General features: G+C 36.3%; 1 protein-coding gene across 1 annotated transcript in view; it reads left to right on the top strand.

The window, feature by feature from the left end:
* Window positions 1-15,850: 15,850 nt before the first annotated feature.
* UFL1 (UFM1 specific ligase 1) overlaps window positions 15,851-16,283 on the top strand; it is a 35,231-nt gene continuing 34,798 nt past the window's right edge. Inside the window, exon 1 of the mRNA XM_045544043.1 lies at window positions 15,851-15,994. Within this exon, the coding sequence (XP_045399999.1) occupies window positions 15,918-15,994 (77 nt within the window). The 5' untranslated portion in view covers window positions 15,851-15,917. The remainder of the gene's footprint in view (window positions 15,995-16,283) is intronic.

The raw sequence follows: 16,283 nt of genomic DNA on the forward strand, positions 1-16,283 counted from the left end.
ATGAAACCTATAGGATTAATGATGTGAAACTTAAACACTGACATGCTTATTTTCCTGTCTCTTCAGATTCTCTATTTTTATTTAATGCCACTATCATTTTGTAATAAACAGTAACTCTTGCCACATTTGTAAATAAAAAAAAACTTCTTTTAACCACATTTAACTGAAATGCAAGAATTTCAGTTACTTACATTTTCAGTGCGTGTGTTTCTGTTGATCGGTTGCTCTGCATTAGGTGTTTCCTTTCCTAAGGCCAAAACCTAAGTAAGAGACACATGAATACTGAAGCAGGTGCTATCAAGGGATTAGCAATTGAGTGGTTTGGATATAGTAGCTTCCTTGAGCTTCCCACGGCTGAATTTTGCTAATGAGTCTAAGAGACTTTTGGTAAGAAAAATCTCACCAAATTTCTTAGCCCTGATAACTTTTTAATCAGGCCTAAAATATGCCTTATTCTAATTCTCACTGTCTCGAAACAAACACCACAATCATAAAATAACAGAAAGAAAATATTGGCAACCTAGGAAATCCTCAGTACCAAAACTAAATGCAGCAACTAAGTTAAACAAGCCTCTATATTACCTAATGTTGTTGTTTTTTTTTTTATAAACTCCCCCTGAGGGGTACTAAGCAGTTAGCAGCCTCCAGAGGAGCCGTTGCTTGCCAAAGAACTATATGAGATGCCAAGAGCACTGGAACAAGATAATAAATTCCTACTTCCTTTGACTCTGGGCTCTTCTCAAGTCTAACTCCCTCACCAAACCATTTTTGGGAGATTCTCTTTCTTCTTATAGTCTCTGAATTTTACAATTTTTAAGAACTTTTTCTCATCTTGTTCACTTTTTCAACTCATTTAACTTTTTATTGTTTCAGATACTCATCATTTCTCCTTATTTTCTCTCTTATTTCAAGATCTCCTGAGCCAAAGCATTTTCTTTTTCATATGGAACCTGCTGGGAGTGAAATCAACAAGGATCTCTCATCCATACTTAATTTTCTTCACAGCAGGGGCTGTGGTGCAGCAGTGATTTTGGACAGAAACATAGTAAGGCTTTTGCTACAACTGCCATGCTAGTTACCAGAACATCAATAAATGATTAGAACTCCTAATACAGTGAATGATTCCAGTGGCATTGAAATGATGATAGAAGGAACCACTTAAAATTCACACGTGCACTTGTTCTTTGGCTGTCCAGATTTCAAATTTCACATGCATCATATCTAACTAGTTTTTTAATATTTTGTTTAAAGTTGTTCTTTTGTTGTTGCCGTCCCTTACTGTGCTGTATAGATTTATAGAAGAGAAAAAATGGTGCAAACCTTTTGGCAACCAATTTAATCAGGTAAAAAGTAAGAAATTCAGTAAGAGTTCATTTGCTCAGTGTTTATCCATGTAAATGGATTTTCTGGACAGAGAATGTTTACTCTTTCTGGTATGAAAACTAAAATTTCTAATCATTTCAACTTCAACAAAAGCTTCCAAAATTTTTCTACACAATTCCATTCTTTCTTAAACTTTGAATATCAAATAAAATTCTATCTTTTTCTTAATGCAAGAATTTCAGTTACTTACTTGCTCTTGTTCTAAATGTGCCTTCAGTTGTAATTGTGGATTTTACAGCTTCTCCATCTTCCCATGGTTGGCAGAAATTGCCACAACCTCACAGAATGAACATTGTTTAAACTCTCGGGTGCATACTTGGGCTTTGAACATTGATCAGTCATCCTACTTTTTCTTGTTTACCTTCCTTAAATTTTCCACACAGAATCTAAGCTTTTACCCATGTTCTCAAGCTTCTAATCAAACTACCTATTCTTACTTTCTTCACACTTCCTCTTACATTGAGAAAATTGAGCCATTGAGTCTTTCAAGTTTTTGTCCATTCCCAATTTAACATCTCAACATCAGCTTCCCTTCCTCAGGGGATGAACGGGCCTTCTCCCTCAATCTCTGATCCTGATCTTCCTCTCTCTTCAGGTCTGCTCCAGGATTCCCATCAACTATTCCCCCAAACTCTTCCTTAATCTGTTTTTCCTCTTTACCTATAAATATGCTAAAGTCTATTCCATTGTAAAAAACAGAACACAGTAAAACAAACAATGACACGGAGTGGTATTTTTAATTCTACTGTTTGTTCGTGCTGATTCCCATTCATGATGGATTGTTTTATAATTGTGAATTTTGAGTTCAGTTAATCTAAATCTATGGAAATAATGAGGAGGTCTAAGATAAATGTGGATTTTTCTAAACAGTAATTTTATTTGCTTCTGCCAGATACCTACGGTCACATTAAATTAATTTTTAGGTTTGGTAGTATACAAATCCAAATACCAATTCCATATGAGGTCAGGGTTAGATTTAGGAGTTCTTAAGAAATACATTATTTTTGTCCCACCTAGAGCCAAAGCATTGTCATGTATCTTTCCTAGTAGGGAGGCTATATTTTTTCTTAATTTGTCTTTTCACTGAGAAAATATTCCTTTGAAGGAACTGACTAAATAATCCATCTTGCATACGTACAAGATATTATTGAGCTATGAAAACACAAGTCTCCTAGTATCAGAAAACACCTTCATATATGTGTACATTTTGTAGTAGGTGATCTAGCCCTCCATCTTGCTGGAAAGAGAAATCTCCAAGTTTCTGTATCAGTGAAGATTGTAGTCCTGTCTGTCAAGGTAATGTCAGAATGAATTACTGTGATTACAAAGAGCTCCACAATACCAAGATTTCTGTACCTACAAAGCAAGACATTTATATTTTAACTCATTTTCTGGTAGAAAAAAATTAATCCAAGGTTCTTTACCATTTACATTAAAAGAACAGGTAGAAAACATTATGTTACACAGTTAACTATGAAAATTACATTTAACACAATTTCTATTTCAAAAAGATAAGAGAAATTAAGCCTTTAAAATGTAAACAAATTGCCTACATAATAATTAAGGGATAAATCCAGCATATACACCTAAGGCTCCCTTTTTTAAAATCCACAGTAAACAACAGGATTATATCCTCCAAGAATTTTTAATAATATAATTATTGAGTAGACACTATGAAATAACTATCTTTAGAATAAAAATAGAAGACATATGAAAGGAACCAAGACATAATAAAAGAAGACTGTACAGAAAGGATATGCAAATTTTAAAAACAATAGAATAGAACTTAATAGCAATGAAAAATCTTGCAATTGCTCCTGATTTCCATTTGTAGTAATTGCAAGCAAAGTAAATCAAATCAACCCTCGTACCAAGAATAACTATTAAAACTGGTAAAATATCTTTTTAAATCTGTTTGATGCCATTTGAGGATTGAAGAGAAAAGAGTGAATTAAAAGACCAAATCTTGGGAACAAAATGAGAAAGACAGAAGAGCTCTGCATTTGGTGCCATTTTTCTTTGATGTCTGTGCTCATACCAGAAGAGGCGCCTGAGAGACTCAGGAGCCTAGCAGAACTCTGAACAGATGCATGTTGCCAAGGGAACAAACTTTGGAGTTCACTGCCTGTCTAGCACAGGGGTCATGGCAAACACATTGGGCCTTTATTTGAGACCACAAAGAAATAGACCCAAGGAATGAGTGTCTATCATTAAAAATATGGGTTTTTCTAAGAACTGAAGTCAAAACTTGATTGAATCAAAGTGATCTTGAATTTCTAGCCAACTATCAGAAAAAAATATAAAGCCTCTCTGGTGGTAGATAATGTCATCATACACCTAAATCATCTCTACTACTTTGCATAAAATGTGTGGTATACATTAAAAAATAAGCAAAATAACAAGGAAAAAGGACAATATGATCACAACCAAGAGAAAAAAAGAACAGAAACAGGCAACAGGAAATCTAAATAATAGAGTTATTAAAAACAGATTTTAATATATTAAAGGAAATAAAAGACAATTTAAAATATTGGCAGACCGCTAAAATTTGTAAAGAAGAATCAAATGAAAATTCTAGATAATAAAAAAATGCAATAAGTGAAATCAATAACTTGATATATATGTTTATAATAAATTAGTCACAGATGAAAAAAGAGTAAGTCACCTGGTATACAAGTCAGAAGAAAATATCCAGAATGAAGCATAGAGAGACAAAAGGCAGGAAAAAATAGAGAAAATTATGTAGGAGAGACATAGGGGATACAGAGAAAAGTTCCAACAAATGTGTAACTAGAGTCCGAGAAGAAGAGGAGAGAAAAATGAGGCAGAAAAATAGTTGAAGAGAGCATGACAACGGATTTTCCAAAACTGACAAAAGAGATTAAGCCACAGATTCAGGTGGCATTAGGAATCCCAAAAAGGATAAATATAAAGAAAGCTACACATAGTCATATTATAGTGAAATCATGAAAAACAAACAAACAAAAAGAAAATCATAAAATCATTTATAGGGAAGGAAGAGAGAGTAGCTTGATGAGAATCATAATAAGAGTCATTGTTGCCTTTTCAATTAAAACAATAAACCAGAAGACACAGAACTATGTTTTCACAGTACCAAAATAAAATAACTGCCAACCTAAAATTCTGTAATCAGTAAAAACGTTTTTGGGGAATGAAGTCAAATTAGGATATTTGCAGACCCAAACAAGAGAATATGTTGTCAGTAGACCCAGACATTATTAGTAGATTCCACCAATGAAAATATTAAAAGAATATTGGTTACCTCTAGGTAGCAAGAAAGTCATAGTGAATGTGAGAGAGCATGAGGGAGCTTCTGAGTGCTAGCAAAATTTTATTTATTGACCTAGGTAGTGATTACAGGGTGTGTTTCCTTTGTAATAATTTGTCAAGATTTATCCTTGTGATTTGTGCACTTTGTGTGGATTTGTTAAAAAGAAGAGAGAATTAATGAACTGGTTATAATCTGAGCTAACTCTTCAGAGAGCAATATAAGGAAATACAGAGATGGACACAATGAATGAGAAGGTTAGGGACAAAGAGGCTAGAAATTCCAGGAACAGTTACAAAAGGAGAGAATTGAGAAAATGGAGGAGGCACAGTGATCCATGATAATGGCAGAGAAAATACTGGTTAAGGGAGAAGCCAGAACCCTCTCTAAAGTGCTGAAAGAAAATGTCTGTCAATCTAGAATCATATGCCATGCCAATGTACTCATCAAAATAAGAGTGAAATAAAGACATCCGCATTCATTCGTTCACACATTCTGTTGTTGTTCAACAATTGTTGTTGAGAACTTACATTGTCTAGACAAACGAACATACCATTAATGAAAGCAAATAAAGTCCCCACTCACAGTTCTGGAGGTCAGGGTCTGAAATGAAGCTCATGAGGCTAAACTAAGGGTGTCAGCAGTGCTGGTTTCTTCTGGAGTCTCCAGGGGCAATTAGTTCCTTGACCCTTCCCACTTTTAGAGGCTGTTGGCATTCATTGGCCTGTGACCACATCACTCCACACTCTATTTGCTTTCTCTCTGACTCACTCCTCCTGTATCCCTTTAAATAAACCTTTCAGATAACCAAGGATAATCTCCCCAGCTCAATATTGTTAATTTAATCACACCTGCAAAATTCTTTCTGTCATAAAGTAACATTCACAGGTTCTGAGGATTGAGACATGGACATCTTTGGGGAACAATTATTCAGCCTACCACAATATGTATGCATTTCTGTCAGATTTTACTTTGGAATGAAACTACTGGGGTATAAGTTTTCATTATGTTCAGCATTAGTTGAGATACCATATAATGTTTCTAAATTGTTGTACCTGCTAGTACTTTCACCAGTAGTATTTCACATACTCATCAATACTCGGTATTGTCAGTCTTCTTAATTTTAGCCATCCTAGTGGATTTAATGATGGACAAATACTGTAATAGTTTTACTACCAAAAGCCTTTGGCAGGAAGAACTACTAACAAGTCCACCTCGTAATAAAGGAAACAGACCAAGAAATTGTAGATAAAAGATGAAAAGGAAAAAATATGTTCAATCTCTGATAAAGTTATGACCAATTTGGGGAATAAATATAGTAGAATGAAGTTTAAAACTCATATAAGTGGAAAAGTTAAAGTTTTCTAAGGTTCTTATATTGTTCAAAAGGAAAGAAATGGAGGCTATTAGAGAAAAGAGGAGGGAGAAATTTACTTTGCCAGAGGTGAAGAAGAGGGAAAGTGTATTTCAGAAAGGTGGACATCCTCTGCAAATATGCAGAACCCTGAAGCAATCTGGAACTTCTCTAAAGGGGCAACAATGTGACAATGTGGCATGTGGCTGAAGCCCAGCCTTCACAGGGATGCTGAGGAAGATTAGGCTGCAGCTGAGGCAGTAATTTGAGGATAAATTTGTTGGGCTATTTCAGGAGATTTTTTAGGAGTGGGTACCTTTGTTTCTTTGACCAGTGAAGAGCCATTAACATTTGAAAACACACAAAACATTTTAAATGGTTTTAAAAGCACAACTGGCATCACTTGAATTATGCTTTTACTACAATTATGTTTTTAATATAAATTCTTGTACAAATGTAAACTGGAATCATCAAAGCACTTAAATAACTATTGCAACAATCATTGTATAAAATGGCAATTTAATATTTCATTTTAAGGCACTGCACTCTGTATATCTGTAAATATAAAAGTTAACAACATTGTCCCTAAACCCAGGTAACTTAGAAGGCAGGTGCTGGTGGTTGCAGAGAGAAGGGAAAGGCAGTGAAAAATGTCAGATGGTAGAGGCAAAGAATCTTTGGGGTTCAAGAAGTGCTAGGAGATGCCCCTGGTGGTTTGTTCTGCATTACCTAGCCCCTCCCCAACACACACACACGCACAATGTCCCTTTGCATTTTTTGGCATATATGTTGTTGAATAAGTATCATCAGGGAGAAAAAAATAGTTTTGGGTTTAGAACATAGTTTAATGCTGTTTGTTGAGATTATTTTCTTTTTTGTTTAAAATGTCATGTCACTTCTGAAAACCAATCCCATAAATAATTAGTAATAGTTTAAGGACTCTTGAACATATATTTTTATTTCACGTTTTTTCCTGCCAAATTACCCAAGAGAAAGCTATTTTAAACAGAAGTAAAATATGTCAAGCCCCAATATGGTTATTAAGACATTTCCTGGTATAACTATAGACTTTGATCTCAATTCTGCCTCTAGTGTTGGAATCACAGGCTTAAATAGAACCACCGAATATTTTTTTCTCCCATATTCCTGTCTATTCTAGCGTGGATCATTTGCTTGAAAAATGATTGTCTCATATTGCAGGGAGCACAGATGTGCCTCTCTTTCTCAGCTATAATGATGAAAAACTCCAGTAAGCAATTATTTTGTGAATGAATTTTATGGAACACCAATTCATGCTGCAAAACTAATTCATCCTTCTGTTAACAACAAACATCACCCAAATGTCCCCCCACCTGCCAGAATAAGTACAATGGCAAATACAAGATTTTAGAAAAACAATGTATTTACCAAGTTCTGAAGAGGTATTCAGTCATAGCAATATTACAGATTTTTATAAGGAAAGTCCATTAGACATTAACATGTTGTAGTATATCACAATCTAGAATATTATGCTGTTACAGTATTTCAAAGAAGCAATCTTATAATGAAAGTTGCTTTGATCTCAAGAAAAATAATCAGAAATTTCTAACTTATGAAGCATGATGAATACCTTGAGGAGCTCATTATATCATTACTGACCCTTTGTTTACTGTATGATTCATTATTTATAACTAAACACTTAAAATGTAAAATAAGAAGGTTTACTATTTGTTGTTGTAAATGGACAAAAATTTTTTTAAAAAAACTCAATGTTTTCTATTATATTTAAGATTTGGTCTGAACTCTGAGTTCTCCACCAAATAAAAAGTCAGAAAAGTTCTTTGTTATTCACAAAATAAATAGTCTCTAATTACTTTAACAACTGTATTACCCACCACCTTCAAGATAATCAGTGCGTGAACATTCTTAGTTTTGTACCTGATGTCTGAAAGGAAGAAATTCCCCTTCCGATATCTAAGTTTAGTCCATCTGCATTAATTCTCTGTGGCTGCTGTCACAAACTACCACAAATGTGGTAGCTTAAAACAACAAACGTTTATTCTCTCTTTACCTCTTCCAGCTTCTGGTGGCTCCAGGTGTCCTTGGCTTGAGCCCATATCACATCAGCTTCTCCTCTTCAGTGTGTCTCTCCTCAGTGTTCTGTCTAAAAAAACTCTACCTCTCTTGTATCAGGATACCTGTGATTGTGTTTAGGGCCCACCCAGATAATACAGGATAAATTTTCCTCTAAAGAGCCTTAACTTTATAACATCTTTTATTGTATAAAGTAAGAGTCACAGGTTCCAGGACTTTGACACGGATATCTTTGGTACTACTTTTTGGCCTACCACCCCAACTCTCTGTGATTTCACCCCATACTTTTCTGCCACCTCTGACATTTTTTTCCTTCCGCTCCCTACCCCTGCCCTGCCTCCTTCTCCCTTTCCCTTGCATCTTGGATTGTCCCCCTTCAACAGATCTTTCGCCTCATCACAGGCTCATGCTATACGCATTTGCTAGGGCTGCCATAACAAAGTTCCACAGACTGGTTGGCTTAAAGAACAGAAATGTATTTTCTCATAATTCTGGAGACTAGAAGTCTGAGATCCAAGTGTTGGCAGGCTTAGTTTCTTCTGAGGCCTCTCTCCTTGGCTCTTAGATAGCCATCTTCTCTCTGTGTCTTCACATGGTCTCCTGTGTCCTAGTCTCCTCTTTTTATAAGGGCTCCAGGCATATTAGATTATGGTCCACCCTAATGACCTTATTTTAACTTAACTACCTCTTCAAAGACTCTATCTCCCAGGGTCACATTCTGAAGTACAGAAAGTTAGAACTTCAACATAGAAATTTTAGAAAGACAGAATTCAGCCCATGATACATATAATTCTTACTCATTCTGGAAAACACACACACACACACATTTCATCTAAAGTATTACTACTTCAAAGTACCAGCTGTATCAGACATTTACTTCTCATCAAATGTCCTGTGTTCCCCCACATTTCTCAGCTCTCTTGCTACAAGTTAGAGCCTTGGGACTAACTTTCTAATAGACCAGTAGGGGCTTGTACTATGAAAATTTGGATATAACAAAAGGAAGGTAATTTCATTTCAGAATCATATTCTCATAATATTGGCAACAAATGGATTATACTTTTCTTTTCACAAAAAGCAGTTTATATGATATTCTCAGCTCCATTTTATTCTCATGCCCCCAACTTTCATGAATGGAGACTATAAGAAAAGGCTTTACAAAGTCAATTATGGCATTTACTGTAGGAAAAGTATATCTCCAGATGTAGAGCAAGACAATAAATGCCTAGTCCATGGAAAAATTACACAGAAATTTAACTACTTTGATGTATAATAACAGGTATCAGCAATATCTCCCTTATAAAAAAAACTTGATCTGCTTAAAATATAAGCATACATTTTGTGATGCAAAGAAACAAATAAATGCATAAGAGCATAAAAATTGCCTTGAAAGTTTTAATAACATAGTCTGTGTATCTATATATCTGAAGACACTTTAAACTTTCACATGAACTAGGATAGACACCAACTCGCCTTAATTTTTTCACTTTTAGAAGCTTGGCCAGAAGTTTCTTTCAGAAACAATCTTCTCAGAATGGAATTTAGGAAGGTGAATTTTAAGGATGTCAACTGTGGCTCTTGACAGTTCCAGATTAGGTCACTGCTGCTGCTCTAGTGTGGCATCTGCTACAAGTACTCCATTTCTTCACAACGTATCATCTTGTGGGCATAATTAATTATTAATGCATGGAGGAAGAAGAGAAGATGGAGAAGGAAAAGATGGTGAAAGAGAAGGAGGAAGAGGACAAGAGGAGGAGATGGAGAACAGAGAAAGAGTTAAGAGATAAAGAAGGACAACACAAGTTATTCCTGGAGATTTGAGCCAGTCTGGATTTTTCCTTGCTTGACAGGAAGCATAGATATAACTATATGTTGCTTTAGAATATGTTCCAGTGACTAGTCTCTCTTCAGTGACACACCACTGCCTTAGCAGTGATACACGCTGGTAATATATTCCTTTAAATCACATTTTGTTGATGAAATAGAAGAATTTTCAGCTCCTCTGAGAATGAGACCCAAGCACTGACAAGAACACTAATTCCTTCCTTTGCGAATTTGCTTTTTTGTCATTTTGCCTGAGAGTTATGCTATAAAGAAGTATACACAGGAAAGCAAGTGATGCCTAGAGCTGATAAATCTAGCACTAAATACAGCATTGTGAAGGAACTGAAGAAAACAGAATGAGAAAAGACTCATATAGAGTTCGTTCCCTTGGAAACAAAAGAATACTTGGTGCTTTTGGAAAAAATAAATAAATACATTTGCAGCACAATTTTCACAAAAATGTGACTCTAAAATGAAATTCTGACAATATATTCTAAAGTAATACTAATGAAGAATAATAAAAATCTCTTTTTATATTTTTAGGGTTTTTTAGGGGGTAAGGAGCAAGATTCAGCTTATTGTGACCTTTACTTTCATCAGTAAATAACAAATAGCATCATTTCAGGTTCATATCATTTTATTATTTGTACATACTCTTTTTGTAGTCTGAGATATGGAGTCAAATGCATGTAAATACCTTGTAAACTGTAGATTTTCATATATATTTCACGGGTGGCCTTGTAGGGTTTAGATTAAGAAAACAGTGATTATTAGGAATCAGTATGAGTTTCTCAGGAGTAAGTATTGAAAAATTTACTACTTGTAAGACTGATACATTTGAATTCTGTAATTCCACAAACAAGGTGACATTTGCCATCATCCTCTTGAACAAAAGGATAACTATGGTACTTAAGACAATCAAACTAAAAGATATGTATTAACTCTCTTCTATGAAATAGGTGAATAAGATTATTAGATGTCCTGTAGCTCCAAAATTTTTTAAATCTAGGATCCTAATCAATCTGGGTCCCCAGGTTATCACAGGAATATGTCCTTGATTTTCTCTTAATCAATCTTGTTATTAACTTGAATAAAGATATAATCATATTAATCAAAGTTAGAGATGACAGATGATACAGAAATAATGTTGAATGTCAGATTTAATTTTTGAAATAATCTCAACTAGCTAGAAGAACTTGTTCTTTATGGTAACCCCAGCACATAGCAAAAAGACTGCCACACAGCAGACCTCAAAAGTATTTGTTGAAAGAATGAATGTAAAAAAATGGAATGAATGGTTCAAAACTAACAAGGTGAAATTTATCAAATAAAATTAATTTGTTCAGGTACAAAAGAGACTAAACCTAGTTTCATAGCAATTTAGACAAATACAAGCCAGATACAGTTCATTACTGGCTCAATTTAAACCAAGAGTCCAACTAACAGATAAATATCTAGTAAAATTTATCTCACTGTCCTCTGCTCCAGTCAGACTATGTGTAAAATACTAAATTTCTCCTAGGCATCACTTTCTAAAACTGACAGTGGCAAACTAGAGTTCAATAACTTTATTCTGATTGGGTAGCCAGAATATTAAAAGGTCTGGAAATCTTGTCATGAGATATAATTGAAGTATCTGGATGTTTATTTTGGAAAAAGAAAACAGGAAGGACATGTTTCAAATATTTGGAGAGCTGTCATGGAAAAGATATATTAGAGTCATTCTGTTTACCACCCAGGAAAGCATATGGAAGCTACAGGGAAACATATCTTGCTTTAGTAGTACAAGGAAGGGACTTTCAACAGTTAGATCTGTCCAAAAACAGATTCATCTACCCTGCAAAGAAAAAAACATTTCATCACTTTAAGGGCTCAAGCAAAAACTAAATAATCTGCAGAGAAATTATTCCTGTGTTAGTAAGACATTAGCATGTATAATTTGAAGAGCCTTTCTTGGCCTAATATTCTATCATTCTATGGTCCCTGAGAATCTTGCTGCCTTCCTCTTCAACACTATCATAATCTTTCTTTTCATTGATTTATCTTCTTCCAACTTAATACGTGATTAGGTCTACCTTTGTTCTAAGCTTCCATTATTCTTAGTTGTTCATGAGCTAGTCCTTCTGTGATGGTTTATTTTATGTGTCAGTTAGTCTGGAATAAAGGATTGCTAAATAGCTGGTAAAACATTATTTCTAGTTATGTTTGTGAAGGTGTTTCCAGAACATTTGAATTGATAGGCTGAGTAAAGAAGATGCCCTCCCCAATGCTGGTGGACATCATCAATCTCTTAAGGCCTGAATGGAACAAAGAGGCAGAGGAAGGGTGAATTTGCTTCTTCTTGAGCTAGGACAGACATCAGCACCCCTGGTTCTCAGGCCTTGGGACTTGGACTGGAATTCACACCATCAGCTCGCCTGGTTCTCAGGCATTCACACTCAGACTGAATTACACCACCAGCTTCTATGGTTCTTCAGCTTACAGATCATGGGTCTTCTTAGCCTCAATAATCACATGAGCCAATTACTATAAATGAGCACTCTCCCTTTCTCTCTCTCTATGCATGCATGTGTGTGTATGTGTGTGTAGATGTGTGTGTGTGTGTGTATAAAATCTCCTATTCTGTTTCTCTAGAGAACCCTGATTAATATGTCTTCTTTATACTCCTACAATCTGACTTTTATGGCAACAATGACAGGAAAAAAATCCCATCTTAAAATTCACAATCTCTTTGCTATAATAGCCAGTGGTCCTGCATTTATTTCATTCTCCTTGACTCTGTAGAGATATTGTTAAATATTTCTTCTTCTATACCTTCTTGCTTTTCCAATTACTTTTATCCTTTTCAATGGCCTTTTTGCTCTCCTTCCACCCCATGAATCATCATATTTTCCTAGGGCACTGACACTTTCTAAGTATAGGTTTTTATTACCATTTTTGATGATGAGATCAGAGGAATTCTAAATCTTTAATTACAATAGCATAATATCAGTGATGGAATTAACACTATGCTTTTGTAACTTCCCTATATAACAAATAGTAAATACTGATTTGTTTGATAATACCCAGTTGCAGTTGTTTCATATTTTCCTAGTTAAGCTGGGAAAAGTACTTCAAATTCTACTAGTTTATTTTCCTAGTAGACAAGAGGAAAATGCTTCAAATTTTATTTTTTAAAAAGCTTATCTTGGAGAAACTTTACAGGATCACATTTGATATATCAGTGAAGCCATCGATACACATTACAGATGTTTAAATATTTTATTACCCTTCATATTTAAAAATGAGTCTGCAAATTGTGTCATAAATCATGTACATAGCACAGCTGAAGACACCATCAGTCCTTTTCACATCATCTACATATCAAAATTCAACTTAACTTTGTAGACACAGCCGCAGCTGTTAGGACATTTTGTAGAGAATGGAAGCTCTATTTCCCAAGTCTACACAAAGCTTATTCTTCAAAGGAATCTCCCAATTATTATTAAATAGCCACTTGGGTTTTTTATTAATACCGTTATTCTAGTCTCACACTATATTGCTTAAATTTCCTCTACTACGTCAGATATTGGCTGACATGGGAATATCCCCCTCCCCGCAGATGCTTATTGGTCATTCAAAATAACTGAAAATGCAGTCGGAGTATGTGGTTGCTGGTGGTGATAGTTAATTTAAGTCACATGATCCCAGAGTCTGAACAAATGTGCATTCTTATCAAAGGTCTAGACCAGAGCTGTACAATAAGATTTTCTGCAAAGATGAAAATATTTTTCAATACTGTCCCATATGATAGCCACAAGCCACATGTGACTCTTGAGCACTTGAAATGTAGCTAGTGCAGCTGATGGACTAAATTTTCAATTTTATTTAATCTTAATTAATTTAAACTTAGCTTCATATGGCTAGTGACTACCATATTGAACAGAACAAGTCTATTTTCTAGAAAATATAACCATGAATTATGCTTACAGTTTCTTTGTTTAGTAATAAATGTAAATGTTAATAACATTAGCATAGTGCTATCTTACCAAAGTATAATGCTCCACCAAGACATTTACACTGACTTATTCATATAACAAACATTCATAAAATACAGCAGGTACTATGTACCAATTTTCACACTAAATGCTGAGGAGCTTTTAGAAACTCCTTTAGGAGCTCAGACATTATTGAGAGATGCAATAAATAACTAAATAAATTATAATTTTACTTGCTACTAGGGTCATCTGAATAAAAAATTATGGGAACACAGCATACACGATAACTGTAGGAGTTAAAAAGGTGTATTGAATACTTCTATTCATTTCATGGGACACCATGAAAGAATAAGTTGCAAAATAATAGTGAGGGAAAGGGATGTAAGGAAGTGGACAGGCATTACAGAAAAGATGGAGTCCTGAAAGCACTTAGTGTGTCTAGGATACAGCAAACTATTCCACATGCGGTGGGCAGCAGCAGAGGACGTTCCAGGAAAGTAGGCTACAGGCTGACTGTGAGAGTCTTAAATGGTAAGCAAGAAATTTGACTGTTAAGTGGTCACAGAGTACCCTATACTTCCCTTATTGTTTTTGTAGTTTCCAGAAGAAAGTTTGGACAAATTGTCTTTTTAAAAAATCTAAATTTATTAATATTTGTTAAAATCCTTTTTATGATAATTAAAAACAAACTGTCAGTGATCTTATACAACCAAAAAAAAATTTTAAAAACGAATTTTTACACTTTATTGTAAGTACTTTTATTTTTAATTCTGCTTCATTAGATTGATAAATCGCTATGCAAGACTATGTCTGCCTTATTCATGTACTCCATGGCATCTAATAGAGAATCAATAAATATTTGTTTTACAAATGAATGCTTCTGTTTGTTCTGAAGCTTGATACCCTTTGGAACACTACCTATCATCTTTCAAGTTAGCTCTGACTTTCTGGTGTTCCACCTCTTGGTCTGGTGTGAGCTTTCAGGTTGTCCTTTGGTGGCAGTCTTAGTAACAGGTTTTATGACTGAGTTCTCTGCATTTTAAATAAAACTGAGAACTTTAATAGGCAAACACATTTGTAGCATTGGATTTGAGTTACCTAGAATAATATTAATATAATTAGATGGGAAAGGAAATGAAATAACCCCCCTTTACCAACACTATCAATATGACATATGATTATGAGGAATACTTTTTCAAAAAAGAGTGATGTATAAAAGTAAAAGGGAAAGAAAAAGTTACTCCAGAGTAAATATCTGATTCTTCCCTGATCTCAACGCAGGGAAGAATCAGTGTTCCCCTTGCTTTCCCCACGTCATTTGTAGCCATATACACTTATTACCTTGGGTTTATATTTCATTATTTCATGGAGCTAATCTTCCCCGTAAGAGAAATAGGAAAGGCTCTAGAACACATGAAAGCAATTCCACAGCCTTTATAGTGCCCGAATTTATTCATTTTGTAAAAAAGCGGAGGGGGGGGGGAGTAATTACCTTCAGTAGTGTCCCCCACATGTCTCCCAAAAGGAACATCGTTCTGGGCCCATGTAAAAATTAACACGATTCCCTACAGAAAAGGGACTACTCAAAGTTAATAATAGCGAGAGAAGAAAGGACGCTGGTTGCAGGCACAGGTGTATCTTGTCTCCGCGCCCGCCCCCAAAATAATTGACGAATAGGGAAACATTAGGGATAATGCAAACAAAGGTCTGAAATAAGACTTTATTAACTCGGCACTCCCTTTCCTTCATCCCGCCCGCAGCCCCTCAGGAACCCCAGAACCGCCCTCTTAGGCGCCCCCACCCGGCGAGCCTCGCCGAGGCCCAGGCGCTGCGCGGGTGGGGGGGGCTGCGGCACTTCCGGCCCGGCCCCGCCCCCTCGGGGCGCGCGCGTTTGGTATCGGTGTCGGGGGCGGAGTCTCTTGTCCCTCTGCGCTGCCCGTTCAGCCTCTCCTCGCCTCTCGCCGCCTTCGGGCTGACGTGTCTGCAGTTCCTCCGCGTCTCTGCGAAGCGGGCCGTGATGGCGGATGCCTGGGAAGAGATCAGGCGGTTGGCTGCCGATTTCCAGCGGGCTCAGTTCGCCGAGGCCACGCAGAGGTGCCCGACCCGACCCTCCCTTTGTGGAGCCCAAACTAGGCCTTGGGCGGAGACGCCGGGATCCGGGACCTTAGATCCCTGGCCCTGGACCCCGGACCTTCTCAGTCCCTGTCACCGTTCCCACTTGCTCCTTCTGCCCCAACCTGGATCCCAATTCCGAGTCCAGGTCTCGCCGGGGAAGCCCGCAATCCGCGGCGCCCCAAAGCCCCCATCTCCGCCCCAGCTCTGTGCTGGCGCCCCCCCCCCCCCCGCCCCACGGTCGTGCCGGTGACTCCCGCCAGGCTGTCTT

Source organism: Lemur catta, chromosome 2 (genome assembly GCF_020740605.2).
Source record: "Lemur catta isolate mLemCat1 chromosome 2, mLemCat1.pri, whole genome shotgun sequence".
NCBI lineage: Eukaryota > Metazoa > Chordata > Mammalia > Primates > Lemuridae > Lemur > Lemur catta.